Source organism: Schistocerca americana, chromosome 1 (genome assembly GCF_021461395.2).
Source record: "Schistocerca americana isolate TAMUIC-IGC-003095 chromosome 1, iqSchAmer2.1, whole genome shotgun sequence".
NCBI lineage: Eukaryota > Metazoa > Arthropoda > Insecta > Orthoptera > Acrididae > Schistocerca > Schistocerca americana.
In genome coordinates, this window is record NC_060119.1 from 1179516276 (window position 1) to 1179543926 (window position 27651).

Below are 27651 nucleotides of genomic sequence, written 5' to 3' on the forward strand. Positions count from 1 at the left end.
TATATTTCTTCCACCTTTCACATTTTCTTTCTTTGCTTAGTGCTGGCTTGCCGTATGAGCTTGTGATATCAGAGAGCTGCTTCTTTCTTCTCTAAATGTCTCTCTAATTTTCCTATAAGTAGCCTCTGTCTTTCCCATAGTTACCCATGCTTCTACAGCCTTGTGTTTGTCCTCTAGCCATAACTGCTTAGCCATTTTGCACTTCACCTTAAATCTTGCTTTTTAGACACCTGTACTGCCTTTTGCCAGTTTCATTTACCGGAATTTTTATATTTTCTCCTTTCATCAGTTAAATTCAATACCTCTTATGTTATAAAAGACATTTTACTATCCCTAATCTTTTTATCTGTTTTATCTTCTACTGCCTTCACAATCTCACCTCTCAAATTCATAATTTATTGTATCCCTTTCTCCTGCTTCAGTCAATCATTGCCTAATGCTCTCTTTGAAGCTCAGAACCACCTATGTTTCTTTCAAATTATTAGGTCCCATTCTTTTAATTTCCTACCTTTTTCAAATTCTTCACTTTTACTCTGTTTAGGGATGTGGAATAAATTAGATATACAATAACAGAAGAGAAGCAGATTTTATAAACTAAATCTATATGCTGTATTAACAAGATACTATCATTATGGTGCTTCAATTTGATGTGATTTGTGGAGGGAGATGAAAACAACAGTGGTCTTGCCCTCACAGAAACTGAGTTTATTTTGAGGTTTCACTCCCTGTGTTTCTTGTAAAGCCAAGTGGTACCCTGAAAAAGTAGTAAGAGACCGTAATTAGTTCCTTGTTAGACAAGATTCCTTTTGGAGTTAATGACCCGAATATTCTGTCTTTTGCTCTCCAACGCTTTGCATTGGAAGATTAAGTGTGGTTTGGTTTCATCCTCCTCACTGCATAGCCTAAACTTATGGGCCTCTTATCATGTGTAGATGTTTCTTAAAGTTCCCATGGCTATTTGTAAGTCCTACCATAAGTTTAATCTGTCTCTTGTACAACTACATGATTACAGAACTTCTCTTGAAACATGACTTCAGCATCATTAGCTTGCATGTGTTTGGTTTTGGATCATATGCCAATATTCTATGTGCAACCTCCTGATCCAGTTACATAGTTTTGATTTTATCATCATCTTAATGATGGTTAGAACAGGTTCCAGTCCATTAAATGGAGTCACACCACCTATCTTGGCCATCCAGCTAGTCATTGCCACCAATTCCTGAGTGGCCAGAGACCCACAGCGGGTTTACACTGTTCCTTTCCTCTAATCTCACAAGGGTGTCATGACTTTTTCCAACAATCTTTGATCTCATTGCAGGGGCTGATAGTGATTTCACAAGTGCTTGGCTCTGAACAATTGTATATGTTATGACTCTTGTACCACCTATGCAAATCCTCCTCCACACGCACTCTGAAAGTGGATATTGCTGCCTGGAATGCTGTGGCCAGCTTACCTTGAGAGATTGCTCTCTGTAGTCTAAGCTGTACCCCGTATAGCCCAACTCCAATGCCATTTGTCTGTTTCAGACTCTCCTGAACTGTGCCATTGTTAATTCTTCCACTGCTCCCTTCTTTCAGTTGTTACATTGAAAGATTCATTGAAGCAACTGGAAGTTATTGTATGGACAGCTAGTATTTCCCTGGCCATCCGTACATTTATCACACTCATTACATCGGTGTGAGATTCTGGATATCTTAAAGGTATCAGTTATTTCCAGTTTTTAACCTCTCTGCCCCTGCCAGTGCTTCCATTGTAACTAAAAGGTGTAATGGGGAAATGTCCAGCATAGTCTCCATCCCAGCTGCTAATTCCACTCATTATGGGTAAGGAGGCCAAGCTACTACTTTACCAAGCTCCTTCTGTTCAACTTCATTCCATCATACTGTAGGCTCATAAATTATCACAAGTATTATTACAGTGGTGTATATCAGTACATAATCTTGGGGTTTCGACCCCAAGAATACCTTTTGCCTTGGAACACACATTCTTCATGTGAAGTGTCCGTAATAATTTTGCATTTGAGGTTACCCTTAGATACCTCACTACCACCTCTACTGGAAGAGTGTCATTGAGAAACTTGGAGATTTTAGTACATGTGCTGGATATATACAACAACAGTTTTGTTGGGACTGACACCTATATCCTGTTTTCTGCACCAGTTTTGCACAGTGTTCAGAGCACAGTGTACCATTGTTCTAATAAATTTGCCCAGTATTACTATGACTAAATGGCCTATGTATCCTTTGCAAAAGCAGCATCTAGTATTTCACCCCTCAGTGAGTTCATTCATCACTAGGTTCCAAAGTAGCGGGAACAAAAAACCCATCCTTGTGGAAACCTTATGGTGATGTTGATCACCGGTGGCTTCTACCTTTCTTCTACATACCAGCAATATTAGAAAAAGGATAGATGGCTACTCACCAGAAGACGACCCATTGAGTTTCAGATAGGCACAATGAAAGACTGTTACATAACACAATTTTTTGGCCAAAGCGTTCTTCAGACACACACACACACACACACACACACACACACACACACACACACACACACACAGACACAGACATCTCATGAAGGCCACTACCAAAGGCAGCTCCAGCTGGAATGTGACTGTCACGTGAATAGCAATCTGGGATGGGGCAGGAAAGGAGGAGGGATAGCAGTTTACAGATGGAGGGAGAGAAGAGTGCTGTCTGACCGAATGTTTAAGGGTAGATCGCGGCCCAATGAGGCTGCAAGATGCAGTGTTGGGAGGTGTGGTGTGTGGGGAAAAATGAGAAGTAGAGAAGGAGAGGACCAGGGAAGGGGAAAGATGGGTGGGTGCATTGGGCAGCACACAATGATTGTTGGGGACATGAAAGGACCGGAAGTGATAAGGCAAAGGGGGGTGGAAACTATTGGGTGGAAGGTGTGAGGATAGTAGGTTACCATAGGGAGGGGCCAGGATAATTTTGCAAGTGGAAAGTTTTGTGAAGCAGCCATTGAAACCAAGCGTGCTATATTTAGCTGCATTTTGTTGAACAGGGTGATCTACTTCACTCGTATCCTCAGTTTGTTGGTGACTGTTCATCCTGGTGGACAGTTGATTGGTAGCCATACCAAAATAAAAAGCTGTGCTATGTTTGCAGCAGAGCTGCTATACGATGTGACTGCTTTCACAGGTGGCTCTGGCCTGTGATGGTTTAAGATAAGCCTGTGACAGGACCGAAATAGGAAGTGCTGGGTGAGTGGATTGGACAGGTCTTCCTCCTGGGTCTTCCACATGCGTATGATCCCTGTGGCAAAGGGTTGCTATTGGGAGTGCTGTAAGGATGGACTAGGATGTTGCGGAGATTGCGTGGGTGACAGAACATCTCTTTAGGAGGGGTGGGATCTTGACTTGGCTGTCCCTCATATTTCAGGGCATGAGGATATTTAATCAAAGCCCTGACGAAGGATATGGTTCATCGGCTCCAAGGTAGTGTTAGGTGATGAAGGGGGCACTCTTTCTTAGCTGGTTCTTGGGGGTGATAGAAGGATTTAGAGTGAGTGGTTAAATGGCATGGGAAAACTGTTTGCGAACTAGTCCAGGGGTTAGTGCCTGTCTGTGAAGGCCTTGGTGAGACTTCCAGCATAGTGGGAAAGAGAGTACTTGTCACTGAACATACGCTGTCCCTGGGTTGCCAGGCTCTAAGGGAGGAATTTTTTGGTGTGAAGGCCTGGCAGCTGCCAAAATGCGAGCACTGTTGGTGGTTGATGGCGTTAATGTGGGCAGAGGTGTGGATGGAACCATCAGAGAGGAGAAGGTCAATGCCAAGAAAGTTGGCACACTGGTTTGAGAAGGACTAGGTGAAGCTGATGGGAGAGAAGGTGTTGAGGTTGTGGAGGAATGAAGGTAGGGTGTGTTGGCCCTGAGTCCAGATCATGAAGGAACCATAATTGAATCTGAACCAGACCAGGGGCTTATGGAGGCTAAGAAGGTTTCCTCTAGATGGTCCATAAACAAGTTGGGTGCCATGTGGATGCTCGTTGCTGTGCTGCTGATTTGTTTGTATACCTTCTTATCAAAGGAGTAGTAGTTATGTGCTAGGTTAAAGTTATTTAGTTGTATAAGGAATAAGATAGTGGCTTTGAAGTCTTAAGGACATTGGGAGAGGTAGTGTTACATTGCGGAAAACCGTGGGCATGAGGGATGTTGGTGTATAGGAAAGTGGTGTCAACAGTGACCAGTAGGCAACCAGGAGGTAAAGGGGTGTGTTTGTTGGAGAGTCACTGAAGGAAATCATTGGTTTCTTTGACGTGAGAGTCTGGATTATGGGCAGTTGGTTGGAGTTGTTGGTCATTGAGGGCTGAAATACTTTTCGTTGGGTGTGCAATGATCAATAGGAATAATTATAATTATTGGCAGGAAGAAATTAGGGAATAAGATCCTGCAACAAAGCATCTTTCCTGTTAATTTTACTAAGTTATGTTTAGCTCATGTAAGCGCAAGTAGTATGTAGCACCATATGGAAAAGCTGGCCTTTGTAGACTTTAGCTTTACTACAACGTGCAGGAGACAGAATGAAATTTTCACTCTGCAGCGGAGTGTGTGCTGATATAAAACTTCCTGGCAGATTAAAACTGTGTGCCAGACCGAGACTCAATCTTGGGATCTTTGCCTTTTGCAGGCAAGTGCTCTACCATCTGTGCTATTCAAGCACAACTCACACCCCGTCCTCACAGCTTTACTTCTGCCAGTACCTTGTATCTTACCTTCCAAACTTCACAGAAGCTCTCTTTCGGAACTTTCATAACTAGCAAAAGATACATTGGTGCGGTATTTAAGTTTCAAAAAGGCTTCCTTCGAATCAAGTACGTTAGTTAGGCAAACGAGAAGTCAATAAGATCATGCTTTCTGAATAAAACTTGAAATTAAAAAAATGAAAGAAATCAGTCAAATATTTTATGAAATGATTTGTGTAAAAGAAATAAGTAGATCTGAGAAACGTTCTATGTGCCTTTGAATGATGCTCGAAATCACAAACAGAAAATGAGGTGCACCAAATGTTTCCCTAATATTTTTTGTTTCATACTTTTAGACAAATCATTACATGAAAGTTAGACATCCTTTTTAAAAATTTTGTAAGCTTTACTTTACAGCCTATTTAGAGTAATTGAAACGCTTGGCCTTAACGTTGACTGCTGATGAATTACGCTCGCAACATCAAATATATGTAAAATTTCATGGTTCATTGTAATCATTAGAAATTAAATGTGTGTGATGTACTGGGATAGGTGTGAAGATCAAGTTCTTTGGCAAGACCTTAAAAATATACTTATTGATGCAGTGTAAAAGTATACATGAAACATAATATACAGAATTGTAACTGAGCCAGTAAAAATATAAGGATGTCCCAGAATCGAACCCCAGATGTTTTCCTAACACTCATGAACTGTACACGCTACCCATACACCACAACTAGCTTTCATTCATTTGCATCAATCTGTATACTTGTGATGGTATTTTGCGTAGTTAGTCATGTGGTAGTCATTCCTCCGCATTTATTGGCTGTTAAAAGTTCTTGATCATGTAATAAGACATTCGTATTTAATTTATTGATGAGATAGTCGAATGCTCCTCTGCTCATTCACGTCTATTCGAAGAATTTGTCTGGTAATCTTTGTAGTTGATGATAATTATGAAATTCTCCATGGAGATTCATCCCTTTGTAAATTTCGTGCACAGCATTCCTTTTCGCTTTCTTTTCTTAAATCAACCTAATTCTGTAGCCTACTCTCCAGCTGCAGTATTCTACATATTAGGGACGCCGTTTTATAGAAACAGCTGGTTGGCTCTAAGCAGGCATCTGGTAGCGCGACATGGTTGCTCACACGCAGGACACCCAAGCTTTTCACCCAATGCTGCTGCTTGTCACGTATCCAGAATTCGCTCGCTTCTGTCGCTCACGTAGGACATGGCTTAAGACTGTGAGGCTGGTCAATCTGCCCTCCTTTCTTCCAAACACATTAGAAAAACTGGTTAATGTACACGTTAGGGAAGAGAGGTTAACTGAGGTTCCTCAGCATGTAAACCAACACACACGCCAACCAGGCAAATCACATGAATAACTTGATTGACTTCTTTCTTTCTCCTTTTTTTTTTGGGGGGGGGGAAGGGGGGGGGGTATGGGACTAACAGTGAGGTTATCAGTCCTGCCATTCAAAAGTTACCCATGTAAGATAAAGGTATCTGCTAAAAGTGGGCAGATCCTGTCAGAGGGGTCAAACTATAAAGCTAGGAAGCTAAAAACAAACACAGTAGAAGCCATAAAAGGGTAGGCCAAATCTAAAAATTGGGTAAACAGAGGGGAGGGGTAAAGGAGGGGTCTTTGAAAGGGGGAGTGGTCAAGAGTCCCAGGCCAGAAACATGAGGAGAGGCTCCAACACAGCCACCCTGCCCCTACTCCAGGAGTAGAGCAAAACCTTATAACTGAAAACAAAAACCACTTTCATAGAGGAAATTGAGGACCAGTCCAACTATCTGTGAATCATCTGCTAACATTAAAGACAAGGAACCTGGAAGGCTATACTTAGTGTGAAGGGCGAAAATAAGGGGACATTCCACCAACTTACGGTCTACCGTCTGTCTGACTCCACAGCCACAATGGGGGGAGAGGGGGCATCGTTAGGCAAGAGAAAACAATTGGTAAGCCTAGTATGACCAATACGTAGGCAGTGGACTCCTTCCAAGAGGAATGGAAGGAAGAGCGTCAAACTGCAGTAGTCTGCTTGATTGTGTGGAGTTTATTACTGAGAGCAGTAGTGCATCAGATGTAAATTTACTTTTGGGCAAAGAGAGATTTGATGTGTATCTGCATAGCTGCACCTGGAATTGTGAAAGGGAATGGGGAGCAAGTATCTGCCTCTCTAGCCAAATGGTCAGCCTGTTTATTCCCTGGGATGCCCATGACTTGGGAGCCAGAGAAAAACAAATGAGCTGTTGGCACGGCCATGGGCAGAGAGGAGGTCATGGATAGCAGAGACCAAAAGGTCACAAGAGTAGCATCAATCTACAGCCTACAGCCTGCAGGCTGCTCATTGAGTTGATACATATTAAAACACTGTGGAGGGAGGCCTGAGTAACAAAATGGAGGCCCCTGTTAATGGATAGCAGCTCTGCTGTGAACACACTACATGATCACGGCAGTAAATGGTGTTCCATGCCAGTAGGAGACATAAAAGCAAATCCCATGTTATCTATCATTTTAGAACATGGTAGCATCCTGCAACTCTTCAAGGATGGTATGAACAAGATGCCAGAATATCATAGGGCCGACAGAGAACTTAGGACCCTGGAACAGGTTGGTTCTAATCCATGGTATAGGTGGGAGGGAATACACAGGGCACATTCCAGCGAATGGAGATGGAGATCCCGACAGGGGGAGAGAGATGCATTCCAATCGGCAATCCCACTGGAGGGCGGGTCTCAGGAGTGAGACGTCCCTCGATTGTAAAGAGGGCAGGGTACATTGGATTTCAGGGAATCGCCAAATGGCGACTGCATAAGACATCTGGAGGTGGCTCCGTCGTATTTGTAGAGGGAGGAACCCCATTTCCACAAGGAGGCTGTGGACAGGATTAGTGAAAAAGACACAGATAGCCAGACGCACCTAGTAAAAATGAGAGGGTGAAGTGGTTTCATAGTGAAGGAGCTGCCGAGACAAAAACCTAACAACCATGATCTAGTCTGGGCATAACCAGAGCATGCTAAAGATGGGGAAGAATGGCATTGTCTGCACCTCAAGATGTGGGGGCAACGAGGCAGACAGCATTAAGCTTCTGCATGCAGGTAGTCTTCACGTGGTGAATATGGGACAGCCACATAAGCTTTTTATCAAAAATAAGGCCCACGAAACGGGACTGTGCTACAAAATCGAGGCCCTGGTTGCCTAAATAAAGTAGTGGGTCAGGGTGTACTGTGGACCAATGCCAAAAATGCATAGCCTGAATTTTGGAGAGAGAAAACTGGAAGCCATGGGAGACGGCCCATCAGATGGTGCCTTAGAGGTGGTGTCAGCAAATGCTACAGAGTGGGAGCTGCATCAGATGCAAAAATTGATACATAACAATGGTGGGGCAACCAGAGGCCCAACAGACGTTACAAGCCCATTGATGGTGACAAGGAAGAGTGTGACACTTAACACAGAACGCTGTTGATGTGGGCCACAAAAGCCCCAGTCATAAAGGGTAACTAAATGTAATGGCATCAGGTCGTGTCATATGCCTTATATAGGTCTAAGAAGACTTCGACAAGGTGTCTGCAATTAGAAAAAGCCTGTCAGATTGCTATTTCCAATCTGAGTACATGGTCAGTTATAGATCATTCTTCCCAGAAGCCACTCTGGTATGGGGACGGAAGGCTCTGAGGTTAAAGTGCCCAAGATAACTGGAATCTAACCATCATCTTGAGCAATTTACGAAGTACATTGGTCAGGCTAATCAGTCGGTAGCTGTCGAGAAACCTTGGGTTCTTCCCGGGCTTATGTACAAGGATAACTATGCTGTCTTGCCATTGCTAGGAGAAGATATCCATGGGCCAAATGTGGTTGAAGACCCAGAGTAGATGTTGCCTCTGGGTAACATCCAAATGTTGAATCATCTGGATTGTGTATGGAATCCAGGCCTGGGGCCTTATCTGAAGAGGAAAGAGCCTGCAAGAATTCCCGTTCAGTGAAGGATTCATTATATTCTTCAACTTGATGGAGGTTGAAACAGAGGGGAGTTTCTTCAACTCATCATCTCTGCCAGAGAAAGGTATCAGAATATGAAGGCGATGCCGATGCTGTCACAAAGTGTGCCATGAAGTGTTCTGCAAGGACCGATCGGTTAGTACACGGAGCACCCTGATGGATAAAACCCCGGGCGGTTGATTATTGCTGGTGGCCCAGAAGAGGTACAGATCTTGGATCACACCTGAGATGAAGAGGCAAATGCCTCTAGCTAGGAAACAGCGCTCCCATCATTCCTTTATAACCTGCTTTATAAGACAGTGAGCCTTAGCATGGAGGCACTTAAAAGCAGTAAGGTTGGTTTGTGAAGGGTGTTATTTAAATCATTGCTGTGCCCATAGGTGGTCCTGGATAGCAACTACTACATCCTTGGTCCATCACAGTCTCCACTGTCACCAAGTTCATCATGGGGTGACCAATGTAGTGAATCCATGAGAGTATGAGAGGAGATCATGAGATCAACAGCAAAAAAAAGGTGCCATAAGCAACACTGTTGTTGAGGAAACACAAATTTGAAGTCTGCAATAAGTTGGTCAATTAGAAGACCACTACCTGTCAAAGTGGCACTCACTCGCAAGGGGTGGTGTGCATTGAAATCCCCTTGGAGGAGGTATGTGGCTGGGAGTTTTTGTATTAAGATAGCCTGTTCAACATGACTAAGTGGCCTACCTCGATAGATGTAGACATTGCAAATGGTGACTGCTGGGGTCATTCACACGTGTACTGCTATTGCTTTTGGGTTGGTACGTATGGAGATCCAGTCACTAATGACATTGGTGGTAAACCAAGGTGCAGATTGCACCAGATGCTATCTTGGGTCTGGCACAGTTCTGACAGAACACTCAGTAGCAACAAAATTAGGAGAGTAGTCATCACAGAAGTGTATTTTTGAATAGCAAGATAGAACACAGAATAAGAGGAAACAAGTTGTATTTCCAGTAGGTGACAGTAATATCTGTTGCAATTCCACTAGATTATCGTTTGGTTGGAGTCCAGGTTAGACATAAAGGAGCCCAAGTGGTAGTCACTGATGAGGATGGGGTGATAACCATAAAAACTGGGTCTGATTTGGAGTCAGAAGAAGGGTGACGAAGTCCCCCAGGATACCAGTGAAGCCTCATCCTTGGACTTGCGCTGCTACTTCTTCTCCATCGGAGGGATGGAGGAGGTGTTATCATTAAGGTAACAGGTGGCAGTGATGTCGGGATTGAATAGACCGCGAGCAGTTTTGGGCCTCTCAGAGCATAGGCCCCTTGTCCAACACAAAGGTGCAGGTTCCTTATCTTGAGGTCTCTGGGGCGGGGCGTTCAGAGACGGGGCTCTGTCCCTAGCACGAGCCAGAGAAGAGGATTTCTCCTCTGTCTGAAGAGGAGGAGGAGGAGGAGGAGGAGCAGCAGGAAGAGCAGTTGCTTGAGGGGAAGAGATAGGAGCCATTGGCAGAGGGGGGGGGGGGGGCAGTGGGGGTAAGGAGGAAGTGGGAGGAAGGGAAGATGTAACTGGGGCAAAGGTAGGTGAAAGATTCAGAGGGAAGTTTGTCAAACTTCTTCGAGGCCTCAACATTGCTGAGATGGTGAAAGATTTTTATTTTTCCACTCCCTGTGTATTCACTGGACACAGGCTGGGAAGCCAGGATCAAGAACTGAGGCAGAACTATTCCTAGGAAGAGATGCATCTGCAGAAGAGTGGCCAGAGAGTGTAACACATTTCATGAGACAAATGTCCACCCTGGTACCACCCACTCTGATCAGTGACTCATTGCCCAGAGTTCCAATGCCCCATTCTAGGCTTTCACGAGGCATTCACAGCGCAGGTACTAACAGTGTGATCCCTGTGGTGTGGCCCAGATGGCTACATAACAGCCCTACACAAGGACTGGCTACCAAGCTGGTGATCAAGCAGAGAGGCAGAAGGGCTGAAGGGCTATGGCGATGGGAGGGGGGGGGGGGGGGGGGAGCGAGGGAAGGTGGAAGAGGGAGAGGAGGAGGAGGAGGACGAGGAGGAGGGGGGGGAAACCCACATCAAAGATGCTAGGGAGGGAGTTCTTCCCCATCTGGATCATAATTAAGTTTTAAAATTTAGAGATGGAAGTCAAACCGCCAATGGGGACCAAAAAAGAAAAGTTGAAAAGGAGGAGGAAAAGCACACAAACCAAAACCACAAGACGAAACAGTCAGGAGGATAGCCGGTCTGATATAAAGATGAACACCAATAGAGGGAAAGGAAGGGGAAAATGAAAAGGAATAAGGACAGGGAGGGAAAAAGAAGAGGAAGGTAAAGCAGTCCAGAAAAGAATCAAGACTCCAATAGCTCGGGGACCTGTGCGAGCCCCACATGTACCCACAAAAGAATTGCTGGCCCCCTGGAGGCTGAACATTTCACAAACTTGTTATGAAGGCGGAAAAAGCTCGACACTTTCAGGAATTTCCCCCTCCACCTTCCTGGATATCAAGTGAGCTTTTAGCAGTAAGACGTTCAAATCCATGGTTAGTGCTGCAGAAATGCATGGCATTGAGATCACCATATAAAAGTGGATTAAGATCATGCTAAGTAGAACAAATCAAACAGTGGAAACTCCAGATTGTAATATCACAATATTAGGAAGTAGATAGATTTCCATTGCTACTCACCATATAAAAATGACTGATGAGTTGCAGACAGGCACAGTGTAAAGATTGTCACACAATATAGCTTTCGGCCTAAGCCTTCTTCAGCAAAGGAAAAACACACACACACAAGCAAGCACTTCACACATGACGGCTACCACCTGCAGCTCCACCAGAATGCGACTGTTGTGTGAATAGCAATCTGGACTGGGGTGGAAAATGGGGAGGGATAGCAGGGGATAGCAGTGGAGAGAGACAAGAGTGCTGTCTGGTCGGGCATGCAGGGACTAGATGGTAGCCTGATGAGACTGCCAGGAACTGTGTCGGGAGGTGGGGTGTGGTAGGAAAGGCAGGGAACAGAAAAGGAGGGGAGGGGGGAAGGGCAATCGAAAGGCGGCTGCATTGTCACAGAGCAAACACAATTAGGATGAGGGGATGAGAATTGAGAGGATGTTACAGGACAGAGGGGGGCAGGAACTGTTGGGTGGAGAGTTTGGGGACAGTAGGTTACTGTAGGTTGAGGACAAGAGAAAAGTAGATCACCTTGTGGCACAAAATGGAGCTGAACGCGACATGCTTGATTTCAATGGCTATTTCAATGGCTGCTTTACAATGCAGGCCATTTGGAACCTCCCGCTTTTCTGGATTGCACAAATGGGTTTTCCTTGTAACACACTCTGTGCTGCTGAAATAATCCCAACCTCAACCTACATTAACCTACTGTCACCATGCCTTCCCCCCAACAGTTTCTGCCCCTTCTGTCCAATCACAACCTTCTTCTTCATGTCCCCCACCCTCACTGTGTGTCCCCCTCTGTCAATGCACACATCCATCCTTTCCCCCTTCCACCCCCTCTTTGTACCCACTCCCCATTTTTCCCCCACACCCCACCTCCCGATGTTGCATATAGCCATCTTGTCAGGCTGCGATCTAGTCACTGCATGCCCCACCAGGCAACTCTATTCTCTCTCCCCACATACACCGCTATTCCTCCCCCTTCTCCATCCAACTCCAGACTACTACTCGTGTGAAATTCCATTCCAGTTGCAGCTCCCGGTGATGTTTTCTTTGCTGAAGAAGGCTTTAGCTGAAAGCTATAATGTACAACAGTCTCTTCATTGTGCCTCCCTGTAAAGTCAGTGGGTCACCTTTACAGTGAATAGCAAGTATCATTTTCTAATATTGCTGGTATTTCCACCTCGAGTTTCCCCTGTATGATTTAATGTAATGCCTTTTCTTCCATCCCACAACTCTGTGTTGTTTTCCTTTGTTCCCATTCTCTAACAAATTCTTCTTCTTAGTGTCCATTCTCTCTCTTCCTTCCTATGTTTTTCTGTTGCCTTCCAAACTGCACATGCTCTTGACTTCCGAGCCCCACTGTATCATTATGAAAAGGATAGATTGCTACTCACCGGATAGCACAGATGCTGAGTCGCAGACAGGCACAACAAAAAGACTAGTAAACATATAAGCTTTCAGCCAAAAGGCCTTCTTCTGAAATAGCCAACATACATACAGCTGCATTTGCATGAAAGAGAGAGAGTGTGTGTGTGTGTGTGTGTGTGTGTGTGTGTGTGTGTGTGTTTTGGCTATTTCAGAAGAAAGCCTTCTGGCTGAAAGCTTACAAGTTTATTAGCCTTTTGGTGTGCCTGTCGATGACTCAGCATCTCCGCTATATGAGGAGTAGCAATCTGTCATTGTGCAAAACTGGATTTTTCACTTTTTGAAGTGACAGTTTAAACTGTTGAAATTGGTAAGGTGAACCAATTAAAGGTTTCCAACTTTTTATTGTTGTTGTAAATAAAATTTCTGGTCAGATATGAGAGATGGCCTTAAGGCCCTAATCTGATCAGGCTAAATTATCAGTAAATAAATAATTTTTAAATGAACACATTGATAGAGTCTAGATAATCAGACAATTTGTAGGAGGAGTGGCTAATAGGAAATATTTCCAATTTTTTCATGTTTGGAGCTTTCAGTTGCTAAGTGCTAACGAATGCAGGTGAAGGCAGTAGCCATCTGTGAGAACTGTAAAAACTGAGGCTTTCCCATAGATGTTTACAAAGGTTATTAGTTGGGATAGGCGTGCACTGCTGTTATGCTCAACCCACTTAAACTATCAGGGGTCAGCTTGCTGACGCAACTGAAGTGAGCCCTACAGATGGCTAGAGGTCTGTGCGGATAAGAAAAGTGCAATCCGCAAGGTTCTAATCCGCAACCGCATCCGCAGCAATTAATCCGCATCCGCAAGTTCCTTATCTGCATCCGCATATATTTAAGTTTTGAATGAGTAATTAATAGTAATAGACAGTAGTACTTAGAATTATCGTATGTAATGACATAGTTATTGTTAGGGTGCCATTTCTGCGACAACTTAACTACTTTTTATATATACTAAGATTGTATCTGTTCATTCGGACATGTTCGAAAGAACAGATACCATCAGTGACCATGCAGCTCGTTAGAATGAAATTACAATGAAATGAATACCCTTAGTTGCTTACAGGCGTTGACACACGCCAACAGGGACAGGTGAAAATGTGAGCCCCGACCGGGAGTCGAACCCGGGATCTCCTGCTTACATGGCAGACGCTCTATCCATCTGATGGTAGACAGTGAGCAGGTTTGCCACCCAGAGAGCACTTCACAGGCCACACAAAAGACACGGTCGCGGAAACGGATTAGGCGGAGGTCTCTTGGGTACAGCTACGTCGGTCGTAGGCAGGGGCTGAGGACAACAGACATCCGCTCTACCCGGGACCTGCAAGATTACAAGGATGTCAACAGACTTGAAGTTTTCAACTAACATTGCAACATACGTACTGGGCAGATGCCTTGCTCATTATCCGCAGATGACCCGCGGATATCCGCACCGGTCGCGATTTTATCCGCCAAGTAACAAATACCGCGGATATATCTGCGGATATCCGCATCCGCGCAGACCTCTACAGATGGCTCTGGCAGTCCAGATAGCATTGTTGAATAGCAGCATTTTGTCCCTGGCTGTTGCATTTATTCAGAATGAAAGAAAAAAATTGATATCAACAAATTTTGTTATGGTATATGTATTTGTTTACGAGTCACTGCAACAGATAACCTAGGATTCGGCATGCGAGCCATGCCCTGGTTCGTATGCCATAGTGTTCAGCCTGGCTGCACACATCCTACACCACCACACCACACTACCTGAGTGGGAAGGGGGAGGGGGGGAGGGGGAGACAGCGAATGCAGTGTATTTAGATGGCACACAGTTGCTCTGCATATGACTTTGTTTTGTATTACTAAACAACATAGATCACAAATGAAACAGATTTTCAGTATTATTTAATTAATTTTGGTGCACTGAAGAGAGAGTACAATTTTTGTCTCGTACAAACTGTTTGCATATCGTCAGGTGTAGACAATTTGACAGATTTTCACACTCAGATTGTGAATTAATTTTGATTTATTTAGTTTTGTAATTGAAAAAGAGTTCTTTAACACACAGATGTTCATCAGAATTTTGTAACACTTTTCAACCGTTTTATGGAGATACAGGAACTCTACCTTAGAAGAGTGATGTAGACACCTTGTCCTTAAAATGGGAATGACATTGCAGATAAATCAGTTACATTTGTACCTGCACAGGGCACTTTCATTGAAATGGCAAATGGTCTCGAAAACAGATATAAGATTGGCAGTGGCCTCAGAATCTATCCTTGTAATTCTTTCAAGGCAAAAATGAATTCTTCAAACCTTGCACATTATTTAATGCCAGTGAACTTAGGGAACTGGATAATGTAAGTATCTACTTATGAGATGCTGGCCTTGTAAGTGGAACATAAATAATAGATGATGTCATCAACCATCTACTTTTATGGTTATTTATGAATTCTACTTTGTAATTATAAAATGCAGTAATTATATGTTGACTTACAAAGAATATATTTAACAAATTATCTAACTTTTCTTATTTCATTAAAGAGACAAATAAAATGAACAGCTCTATGTCATCTCTGCTGAGTTTAAATGAGTCCCACTGCAGCTTAACCAAACAGAGCCCAGATTCACATTCTCCAGCACATGATGAACTGACGAAATCTATTACAGGTAAACCTTCTTGTAATTTGTTAGCATGCTGAGTTTTCTGAATAGTTGCAAAATCTCATGGCTGGCAGTTTGCTTTATGTCTACTAATTTTACACACTAAGTCACATAATAGCTTTAATGGGCACATTGGTTAATTTTGTTGCTGTTGACTGTCCAAGTTAAAGAATAGAGAAGAGGCCTTCTTTTGTTTGTAGAGAGGGGGAAAAGTATTCAAGAATTAGTCAGCAATCAAATGACAGTGGGGGTAAAATGTATACTTTTCTGGCACTCGTGTGAAAGATGTCAGGTTTGCTTTTAGTCTCCATATTGTTTTAGATTTCTGTAGATCCAGTGACTTGATATTGTTGTTAACAAAGAACAATATGAAATGAAATTATGGTTTGTGGACAGTTGCTCTGTAGCTAAAAGTGTGAAATTCAACGGAATTACAGTTAAACAAGGGAACATTTGTGTTAATATCTGTGGGAAACACTACAGTAAATACAAAGACTTTTTTATTTATTACCACAAGGCAAATGAATGACAGTGCTTCTCATTGAATGTCATTTTTGTTTGAATTTTGTTAGCCTACCTTGGTGAATTAGGAGGGAGCTGCTTTCATGATGTGGTGTAGCTTCCACCACTTACAGTGATAGGTAACTGCATGCTATGTCTTACCACCACCCACAGCAGAATACTTTTAAGCTGACTGGCCAAATTGATGACAATGACAATATAAAGACTGAATTGCAGGAGCTACACCACTTTTAGAATCAACCATTGGAGGGGGGGGGGGGGGGGGGGGATAAAAGAAAAACAGTAAAATTGTATCCATCAAAAATAAAAGTGAGGAAATTTCTGTGGACCAGTTTACATATTTAAGGAGAAAAAGGAGACTACACACCAAACAACAAAGTGTTGAATCTTTGACAGGTGCACACAGAATACAGAGAAAACTTTGCTAGCTTTCAGAAAATAAACGCTTTGTACTTTGGAATAAATCGTGGTTTTGTGTGTGTGTGTGTGTGTGTGTGTGTGTGTGTGTGTGTGTGTGTGCATGCGTGCGTGCGTGTGTGTGTGTGTGTGTGTGTAGTTTCGTTGTTTGGAGCTCAACAAAGGAGTTATTGTGAAAGCTAGCAAGTCCCCCCCTTTCTCCCCCACCTTTCTCCCCCCCCCCTTTCTCCCCCCCTTTCTCCCCCCCTTTCTCCCCCCCTTTCTCCCCCCCCCTTTCTCCCCCCCTCCCTCATTCCTACGTGCCTCTTGATGACTCAGCACTGTGGTGAGCAATCTCCTTTACTCCTAAAGTAAGAACAGAAGTGACAGGTAAGTAAGTTAAATGCTTCTCTTCTACCATGTGGGGAGTACTTTTTGCCAACTGGCCATTAACCTTTTTTATTGCAGTAGCAAAAGAGTTAGAAACATACAGATCCCACTATATTGTCAGTATAGTGCACTTGCTAGGACTTTGATCAGCCATGAGTGCAATGTAGTTAAGATCAGTGAAACATTTGCCATGTACATCTCACACAACAAAACAAATCTTTGTTGGCAGAGCTTTTAAATGAATGCACTAAATAGACTGTTTAAGGAAATCCATGTTAACTAGGCAGCCACTTAACATTCAAAAGAAAGATACAAGAGGCAATAGGGTGGTTAAGCCATCTGTCCACATGAAAAATTGTCTTGGCTCCCCTAACATGCGCAGCTGTAAACACTTCTGCAGAAGACACACTTGACAATGACTGGTCAGAGCTGCCACTGGACACTGTGGAACAACATCCATCACAAAAGCAGATTCCTACTGTTTGGTTGATGTGTGTCACTAAAATTACAATCGGCAAAGAACCTCAGTTCCTCTCCTCCCCACTTCAAAAACCAATCATATGTCAGATATTCTTACTGCTTACTTTGTAATATTATAGAGGCACGACCATTCAAGTTAAAATCTCCAGTAATATTACATACCCTTATGCAAGCTTTTGCCAAAGAGACCAAAATGTTGGTTGACTTTTTACAGTAAGTTGTTGTCTACAACCCAGAAGTTATTTCTGCAAATAACGGAGGTCTAGTTATCATGAAACTGATTTTTATTTCGAATGCTATCAGAATATGTAAAAAGATGTTCTTCGTGTGGTTGGTCCAACTTAAAAAATCATGTTTGTTTCCATGTCCTGCAGTTGTCTTCAAAGAACAGATTCTTTTTGTGCATTAACTCTTAGAAAGTCATTATTTGTGCAGGATTCTTGTTTGAGAGCATTGCAGAAAATATTATAATTTAATTCTGGCAGTGATGTTGTCCTTCACATTTGCAGCCAATCTATGCAGTGTTTAAGCAGACAGTTCATGTAAAGTATTAAATTTTCTGCCCAATTGAAATCACATCTAGGCTCACACCAGCATAAACAGTGTGACACTAAATAATATGATCATGATGCCCTCTGTGCTGGCTTTATTAGTACATATGGTAGTCAGTGAAATGAAGAATGGAAAAATGAACCAGATTTTGAAAGCCATTCAAAGAAGCAGCAACATATAGATCAAATTTATGCTGTCATGTTTGCTGATTGAAATTCACCTTGCAGGCCCACACACATGTATGTGCACACACAAAACTGCATGTCCTCTCTTCTTTCCAGTATTAACTTTAAACATTTATCTTCTTTCTGTTATTACCCACAAACATTTTTTTTTTTTTTTTTTAGTTAGGAGCTTTTTCTCCGACACAGAAAATTCTATTTGTTTCACTGTTTACTATCCTTGTTTTTATGGGCTTTAGCATGGGTGAGTACAGTCTTCTTTCCTTTTGTTCGTATAAGAAACTTACTTGCATAACCATCCTGTTCAATTTATTTCTTATATACTATTAAACCAAATGCTTTCAGATGCTCAATCTGAAGAAAAACCAAAACATACCTGTGATATGTGTGCTAATTATGAAGCACAATTAGTGCGATCTCAACAAGAAGCAAGGGAATTGGAGAAGAAAGTTGCTGTTCATGAACGTTCTTTACAGCGCTACCGAGAAGACCTTTCTAAGGAGTCTGAATTCAGAAAAGAAATGGAAGAAAAGTGGAATGAAAAGAAAGAAGAACATAAAACACAAGTATGTATCGTCGGAAAGTTCAGTATTATTTAATTTTTCTTCTTACGGCACTTACTAGTCAATCAAAACTCTTCACAGTACAGTATTATTAAGAAGTATTCTCCTTCTGCATGCTTTTTATGTAGTTGTATCTCATTTAATTTTGGCTTAATGGAAATTAAATATAGATGAATTCAACTAACAACAGGGCATTGTAGAAAGAAATATTGTCTGTAAAGGAGGCAAGAAAATAAGTACTGCTGATACAGGTATAAAAGTATACAGAACTATCACAGTTTCAGGAACGAAAAGTTCTATCCTTGGGGAGGATAGTGATCGGTTGGGGAGGTTTAAAAGAAAGAGCAGGCCACGTGTACCCCAAGATCAGAGTTGGATGTTGTGAGATTGTGGGAGACAAAAATATATTGTTACTTTTGTGAATTTCACAGAAGTGTGGACCATCTGGAGAAAAGTACCTCAAGCGGCACAAAATGTATCTATTGTGTGCAGAGCCCTGAGGCCCCTCAATAAATGGAGTAACAGCAGCATCACACCATCCAACATTACACAGTATGGGAAATAGTCTCTCTTGGGTAAGGTGGTGAGGGGGATGTTGTCATATCTGTAGTATGTATCTTTAAAGTTGCAATCTGCAATGGAGATATTGCACTGTTGGTACTTGAGCTGTGAACTCCCTCTTTATGCTGTACATTAACCTGTCTGTCATGCATGGAACGTTGGGACTTGGGGCAATGGATGCTATTCTAGGAAGCTGAAAGGTCTGCTCCATGCTGGGTACCAAAATGTTATGGCTCATGAATACAGTAGGTTTACCTACAGAGTGAGCATAGTGTATTGGGTGTGTCACCAACATCAGATCAGGTTTGTCAAGTGACTTCGGTATAACATGATTTGTTCGCATTTTATCATAAGATTAAAGCTTTAATATTATTTATATTTGTTCTTTTTTTACACATTTACGTATTAGTAACAGCAATGCTGATTAGTTATTGCTGATAGGTTGGTAATCAAAACATGTCAGAGGAGGATAAGTTAGTTTTCAGTTTAGTTACCCAAATGTCTAATCATAGTATTACTAGTAAAAGGCACATTATGTGTGGAAAAAGATTCAGACACAGTGTAGTAACGTATTAAACTAGTTTATGTGAAATGTTTGTGCTAAAGTACAGACATACATTTATGGGACAGATGTAGTACTGGAAAGTCATTGGTGCAAAATAAATATTGGCCAGAGTAGCAGTAATAGCGCACCGAATAGATGAGTTGATAAGTTGAGGATAGGCACAGAAGAAGATTGATAAATTTGCTGGCTTTAAAACAGTGACCTCCTTCAGAGTTAACTACAAAATTCAAGTAGACCTTCATGGATACATTGTCACAGCTAGCTACAGTGTGTCAGCACTTTAATTGTGATGGGTTTTGAAGCGTGAAGTGGGTGGGGGAAGAAAGAAGGCAGAGAACAGGAGAGAAGTTGGGGAAGGGTGACCAGCTGCTTAGAGGGGAAGACAATGGGCATATGGAATAGAAATGTATAGGATTGAACAATGTGCTGCAATGACAATTCCCATCATTGTAACTCAGGGAAGCTGGTATTGGGGGTAGGATCCAGATGCCATTTTTGTGAAACAGCTAATGTAATTAACAGTGGTTGCTCTGTAATATGTTTCACCATGGGGCAGTCAGTTCCATTCTTGACCAAAGTTTGGTGGGTGGTCATTCAATTGGATTGACAGCCGGTTGGTGGCGATGACCACACAAAATGTAGTGCAGAAGTTAAAGTGTAAATGGTGTTTGCTGTAACTGGGATAGGATTAGTCTTTTGGAACTGGATTAGAATGTGCTGGGTGGGTGCTTAAGACAGCTCTAGCACCTCCATTGGAAGTGAGCATTAACAATGTAAGGCAAGATCTTTACAAGCAAGATTGTCATGGGTCTTGCCTAGACAAACATGCTTTATTCTGTTAAAAGTTCTGTACTGTGGGGTGAAGTTCAAAAAGGGCTTGGGACTGGTCTAACACTGTGTTGCAGGAAGTGACAAGGACTTGGCCCAGTGTAGCTCATGTGCCTTGTGTCATTGACTGGTGTGGCAAATTCTGGATCATCTGGAGGGGATTACCCATGATCCTGTCAATACCAGTGTGTGTACCAGGTGGCAAAGGAAGACATTGGCAGGCTACCATCTTAAAACAGTAGTGGCTAGTGAAGCAGCTTAACTTTGCCAAGACTACAACAACAGCTCTTTGTTGTCACCTGTTCTTCCGCAAGGCTCCTGCTGAACAAAACTGTTTCACGTAATATTCTTCTCGCATTATTTCATCTCATTAATTCATTAATTAGGGGATTGTAATATATTCCTAGAGTCGTAATTTAAAGCTGGTTCTTGAAACTTCGTTAATGGACTTTCTCGGGCTAGTTTATGTAAATCTTCAAGAATCTGTCCGTTCAGTTTCTTCAGCATCTCTGTGACACCTTCTCATGGGTCAAGCAAATCTGTGACCATTCATACCACCCTTCTCTGTATACGTAAAATATTCCCTGTTAGTCCTATTTGGCATAGGTCTCACACACTTGAGCAGTATTCCAGAATGGGTTGCACAAGTGATTTGTAAGCAGCCTCCTTTGTAGACTTATAGCATTTTCCCAGTATTCTACCAGTAAATTGAAGTCTACCATCTGCGTTACCCATACACTTGGGGGTTCCACAAAGTCCTGTTTGTGTCATGTTGTTCATTCACCAACTAAATTCCTTCAGAAACATGTAGCAATTTCAGCTTACATATTTGGCTGCCATCTGCTTTGGACCACAGGGAAGTTCCATCTATGACAGCCTGGTTGCTGTTTACTTGCTATTTTCCGGCTGTCTCTTTGATTCAGTTGTTACACCTGTTACAGTTGTTCTCCCTGGACCAGCATTTCTGGAGTGCAAATGGTAAGGCTAGGGCTTCGAAGAAGGAAGCCATGCAATGTGCTAACTAACAAGTAGTGGTTAGCTTCCACGAGGACCTTTTCTTAACTTTACGGTTTGCCTTTCTTTTCATTAAATGCATTTTTTATATGAATTGTACACAGAAGCTACACCAGTGCATAGAATTGATCAAATATACAAATACAGTCAGTCCCCAATCAAATAACTTCACTCTGACCTTGACGCCATGTTGTTACACTTTTGTTGTTACAGCACAGAATTGCTACAATGCTTTTGAGTGGGCTGCCACACAAGGGATGGCCTCCAGTTGGTATATTTCAAGAGGAACTGCATGTCACTAGTCACTACAGATGAGATAGCCATGGATTGTTAGGCTGTATGGAAGAGACTTCTTGGTATGGAATGGGTGGCAGCTGTTGAAATGAATGTCCATATCAAACCTACCAACCACCAGCAATATCTCCACTTCGACAGCTGCCACCGGTCCCGTACCAACAAGTCTCTTGCATACAGCCTGGGCATCCATGGATGTTGCATGTTAGTGATGAGCAGTCCCTCTCTCAATATGCCAAGGTTCTCACTGAGACCTTCACAGACCGTAATTACCCTCTTACTTTCTATATACAGGTAACGTGCCAAGTACTTTTGTTAGGTACTCATTGTTTTCGCCATTGACATATGAAAGATTTTAAACTGTCATTGGTAGCACTTGAGTGTGCTGTTGAAAGTTTATCCTGTAGAAACCATAGAAATAATGGTAGAATGTATTCATTCAGTTAAAAAATATTAAGAAGTTAACAGAACTTTGAGTGTGTGTTGTAGAATTCAGATAGACAGGTAGTATAGCAAGCAACATTTTAGTCTGTACTTGGAGGAGTGTTGGAGACAACATTGTGATTTTTCCTAAGGCTTTAGTGTAATGATGTGTATACAAAATTAATAATACGCATAAAAGTAGATGTACCTTGTGTGAGCTTTACAAGGTCTCTATGTTCAATGAAATATTCTGTTTCCGAGTGGGAAGCAGTAGTTGATAATGCTGTGGGCATTGAATGTTGGGATTAGTGCAATAAAATCTTTGCATTGGTAGTATGTAATGAAATTCAAATTGTAACTCAGTAATTGTATTAAGAATGGAGTGTAGTCAGAATCATGATAGCAGCCTAATTCTTAAAAACTGGCTGCATAGTAGTTATAATTTTCTCCAATGTTGTTTAAACTTAATATTTTTAAGTGTTCCCACAGAATTTTTAGTGATTATTTTAATATTGCTTTTGATTACAGGTAGCAGAATTGAAATCAATGATGGAATCATCTGAAGCTGCTCTTAATGATCTAAACAAAGTTTATACAGAAACAATTGCTGCAATTTCGGACCAGCTGGCACGGCTGGCAAAGGACAGAGAGAAAGCTCAAAATGAACTTGAAAGGTTTGAATCCTACATTGTCATTTCCTTTTCTTTTACTGGAAACTGTAGAATAACTTATTTTATAGAAAGCGTACAATGTGATTACCACACTGTAGAAGTACTAGAGAGGAGGCAGTCAGGAACAAGAAGTATATATTTTGATGTCCCTCAGGAATACATTTAGACCTATTCCTGTTGATATGTTATATAAATGATTTTTGGAATTCTATAGATAATAAGCATCTGATCACTGTATATCCCAAGGACACTTCTGGTGTCAATTAAACAGATAGAAAAACTAGACTTATTGAAGAGGTTCAAAACTTTTTGGAAAAGGTGACAGCTCCCTTTGAGACAACTTAAAATTTAACACAGATAAACCAAATATTATTCACCTTGAACAAAGTGCCCCAAATAGATAAAATGTTGTGAATGATGATATTCTGTCAAGAGCCTACCTGGGATTAAGTTCTCGCTCGTATATGTAGATATAGACTTTCATGGAAGTAGCAGGTTGCTCATGTCTGCTAAAAAATAACATCTGGTCCATGTATGTTACCATTATCAGGAAAGCTTAATTGTGAAATCCCAAGGACTATGTATTTTGGATTATTATATGCTTTCTGGGCTTATGGAATAGAACTGTGGTGGTGGGACCTGCCAAACTAATGTGAAATTGTGAGTCCGGGTCATGAATTGTGCTTGGATAGCTCAGTTGGCAGAACACTCGCTTGCGAAAGGCAAAGATTCCAAGCTTGAGTCCAGTCTGGCACACAGTTCTAATCTTCCAGGAAGTTCCAGGTCAATACCTACTACGCTGCATAGTGGAAAGTCATTCTGGAATATGAAAAGGGTTTTCATTATGCAGAACAACGCCTGTAGAATCATAACAATAGATATAGTGAAACAGGAACAACTTGTAAAAGTATGATAGTTTTAACCATGAACAGATAGGAACCCCTTTCATGATGGAAATATATTGGATCTAATGGCAAAAAATAGGCCTGACCTCTTTGAGGATGTCCACATCAAAGCTTATATTGGTGAGCATGAAGTGATTGTGGCAACAATGATTACCAAAGTATAGAGGACAACTAAATCAAGCAGAAAGATATATATGTTCAGTAAACTAGATAAAAAAATTACTAGTGTCATATCTCAATGAGGAACTAGAAACTTTCAGCACAGCGCAGGAGCATGCAGAGCAACTCTGGCTCAAGTTTAAAAGAATAGTTGACCATGCACTGGATAGATATATACTGAGTAGAACAGTTCATAATGAGAGGGAACCTCCATGGAATACAATCACTGTAAAGATACTTCTAAAGAAACGGAGATTACTGTGTAATAGGTGCAAAACAAAGTGTAGGGCTATAGAGAGAGAAATGCTGAATGAAACACATTTGGCTGTCAAGAGAGCAATGCATGATGTATTCTATGACTACCATAGCAGAATATTGTCAAGTGATCTTTCACAGAACCCAAAGAAATTCTGGTCATGTGAAAGGCCATTCAAGGGACCAAAGTTAGTATCCAGTCCGTAGCGAATGAGACAGGAACTGAAATTGATAGTAGTAAAACAAAAGCCGAAATGCTTAACTCAGTTTTCAAATGTCTCTTTACAAGGGGAAACCCAGGAGAATTGCACCAATTTAATCCTCATACCACTGAAAAGTTGAATGAAATAAGTATTAGGTCAGTGGTGTTGGGAATCAGCTGAAATTGTTAAAATTTAACGATTTCCAGGGCCCAATGGAATGCCTATCAGATTATACATTGAATATGTGGCTGATTTAGCCCCTCTTCTTACTGTAATCTATCCTGTATCCCTTGAACAAAAAACCATGCCCAGTTCTTGGAAAAAGGCACAGGTCACACCGTCTACAAGAAGGGTAGTAGAAGTGATACACAACTACCACCCAGTATCCTTGAAATTGTTTCATTGTAGAGTGTTAAAGCATATTCTGAGCTCAGACATAATGAGACATACTTGAACAGAATGACCACCTCAGTGCCAAATAGCATGGATTTTGAAAAAATTGATGATTTGAAACCCAACTCTCACTTTTCTCACATGACATCAAGGCAGCCAGGTAGGCGAAGTATTTCTTGATTTCCGAAAAGCATTTAACTCAGTAGCACTCCTACGCTTATTGTCAAAAGTATGATCATGTGTGGTGCAAGTGGAATTTGTGACTGGATGGAGGACTTTTTGAGAGGGGGGATACAGTGTGTTATCTTGGATGTAGAGTTATCGTCAGATGTACAAGTAACTTTGGTTGTGCCCCAGGGAGGTGTGTTGGGACCATTGTTATTCATGTTGTATGTGAATGACCTTGCAGTCAATACTAATAGTAAAATCAGGCTTTTTGCAGATCATACTTCTATAATGAAGTACTATCTGAAAGAAGCTGCATAAATTTGTCAGTAAGATTTCAATGTGGTGCTGAGATTGGCAACCTGTTTTAAAATTCAGAAATGTAAAATTGGCACTTCACAATACGAAAAAATGTAGTATCCTATGATTATATCTTAGAGTCACTATTGGAATTGGCCAACTCATAAAATACCTGAGTTAACACTTTGTAGCGATATGAAATGGAATGATCACAAAAGCTCATTCATGGATAAAGCAGGTGGTTGACTTTGGCTTATTGGTAGGATACTGGGGAAGTGCAACCCTTCTACAAAAGAGATTGCTTACAAATCATTCATGCAGCCTGTTCTGGGATATTCCTCAAGTGTTGGGATCCATATCAAATAGGACTGACAGGGGATATTGAACATGTATAGGGAAGGGCATCATGAATGGTCACAGGTTTGTTTAATCTGTGGGAGAGTGTCACAGAGATACTGAAGGAACTGAATTGGAAAACTCTTGAAGCTTGACTTAAACTGTCTCGAGAAAATCTGCTGACAAAGTTTAAAGATCTTGCTTTAAAAGATTATTCTAGGAATATACAACAACTCCCTACATATCAGTCACAAAGGATCATGAGGATAAGATTAGAATAATTACTGCAGTCATTCTCACCACACTCGCTATATAGTGGAGGTGTTGAGTCACAGACAGGCACGCATGTCAGCTTTTGGCCAGAAGGCCTTCTTCTGATGTAGATAACCGCGCGCGCGCGCGCGCGCGTTCACACACACACACACACACACACACACACACACACACACACACACACACACAGTGTCTGTGGCTGCTGAGACCAGAGTTTGGCTTAAGGGTTTTAGTAGTCTTTTTGTTGTGCCTGTCCGGGAATCAAAATCTCTGCTATATGGTGAGTAGCAATCTATCCTTTTCATAATATTTATGTACTAGTTTAATTTTTATCACCGTTGATGCCACGTCCCATTGTGATAGTGAGACAAGAAATTAAAATTATAAATAGGGGCATGCAAATTTACAACTGTGATATGGGGCATAAAACATGTTTAACAGAAGATTAATGTTAAATGTGATGTATATATGCAGACTTTGAAGAGACAATTGAAAATTTTTGTCAAGAATGGGATTTGAACCTGAGTCTCCAGGTCACTAGGCAGGTGCACTAACTACCAACCACTGTGACTTTGCACAACTGCATTGACTACCCTAGTAGACCCACCAACCCTGGGTTCAAAACCCGACTTCGGTACAAATATTCATGCTTTGCTTTAGTCTGAAATCATAGGTGTTTGAGACTTGAAAAGGTCTCTGGAACAATATAATTTCATTTGATTAAAGCCTCTAATCCTGTGTTTCAGGCAGTATCCCCAGTTCCATTCCATGCTGAGGTGAGGTGCTATTCCAATACAGTAGGAGAGCCTCTACAATACTGTTCTAGTTCAAGGGGAATACCAAGCAGACTGAGGCATGAGTGAGAATTTGGATTGAGCAGGAGGCATCATAGGGTAGTCTGTGTAACTGCGCGTAGTCACGGTGTCAGGGTGGCGTAGTGGTTAGCACGTCTGCCTTGTGAGTGGGAGAATCGCTAAGTTGGTCTAAAGCTTCTATCCAGTCTCCTGTTAACCAATCTGGTGTGGCAGGGAAGATACCAAAAGTAAGTTTTAAATTTCACATTTAAGAAATCGTTCAAGCAGGACAACTGTACAAACATACCATCATTTGACCTTTGCACCGAATCCCCTATGGAGGACATAGTAATAAGCATCTCTGGTGTAGAGAAATAACTGAAAGAGTTGAAAGCAAATAAGTCATCAGGTCATGATGGAAACCCAATTGGTTTTTACAGTGTACTCTATTGCATTGGTACTCTACTTAGCTTGCATTTATTGTGAATCTCTCACCCAGCGCAAAATCCCAAGCGACTGGAAGAAAGTGCAGGTGACTCCTGTATATAAGAAGGGTGAAAGAGCAGACCTGCAGAATTACAGACCTACGCGCTTAACATCGGTTTGCTGCAGAATCCTTGAACGTACTCACAGTTCAAATATAATAAATTTCCTTGAGAGGAAAAAATTTCTGGACATGTATCAGCACGATTTTAGAAAGGATTGCTCTTGCGAAGCTCAGCTTGCCATTTTCTCACATGACATCTTGTGAGTTATATGGATGAAGGGCAACAGGTGGATTGTATATTCCTAGATTTCCCTAAAGCATTTGACACGGTGTTGCACTGCCAACTGTCAAAGGCCGAAATACTTATTAGTATAAGCAACTGTTTTGATGCCTAGTCCATTGGAATTTGAAGGTATTCTTCGGCCAAGTTGATTTTCAAAAGGAACTGACCGCCAGCCAACTTTGTGAGCAACTTCCCTGGGCAAGGGAGGGGAAATAAAATG

The 27651-nt window shown here is 41.8% G+C and overlaps 1 protein-coding gene across 2 annotated transcripts in view; it reads left to right on the forward strand.

The window, feature by feature from the left end:
- The window catches only part of LOC124619738 (rab GTPase-binding effector protein 1), a 193626-nt gene that overhangs the window by 125829 nt on the left and 40146 nt on the right, over positions 1-27651 (forward strand). For both annotated transcript variants that reach the window (XM_047146314.1, XM_047146324.1), the window contains exons 8-10: positions 15318-15443; positions 18305-18525; positions 22736-22881. In XM_047146314.1, coding sequence (XP_047002270.1) covers positions 15318-15443; positions 18305-18525; positions 22736-22881 — 493 coding nt within the window. The remainder of the gene's footprint in view (positions 1-15317; positions 15444-18304; positions 18526-22735; positions 22882-27651) is intronic.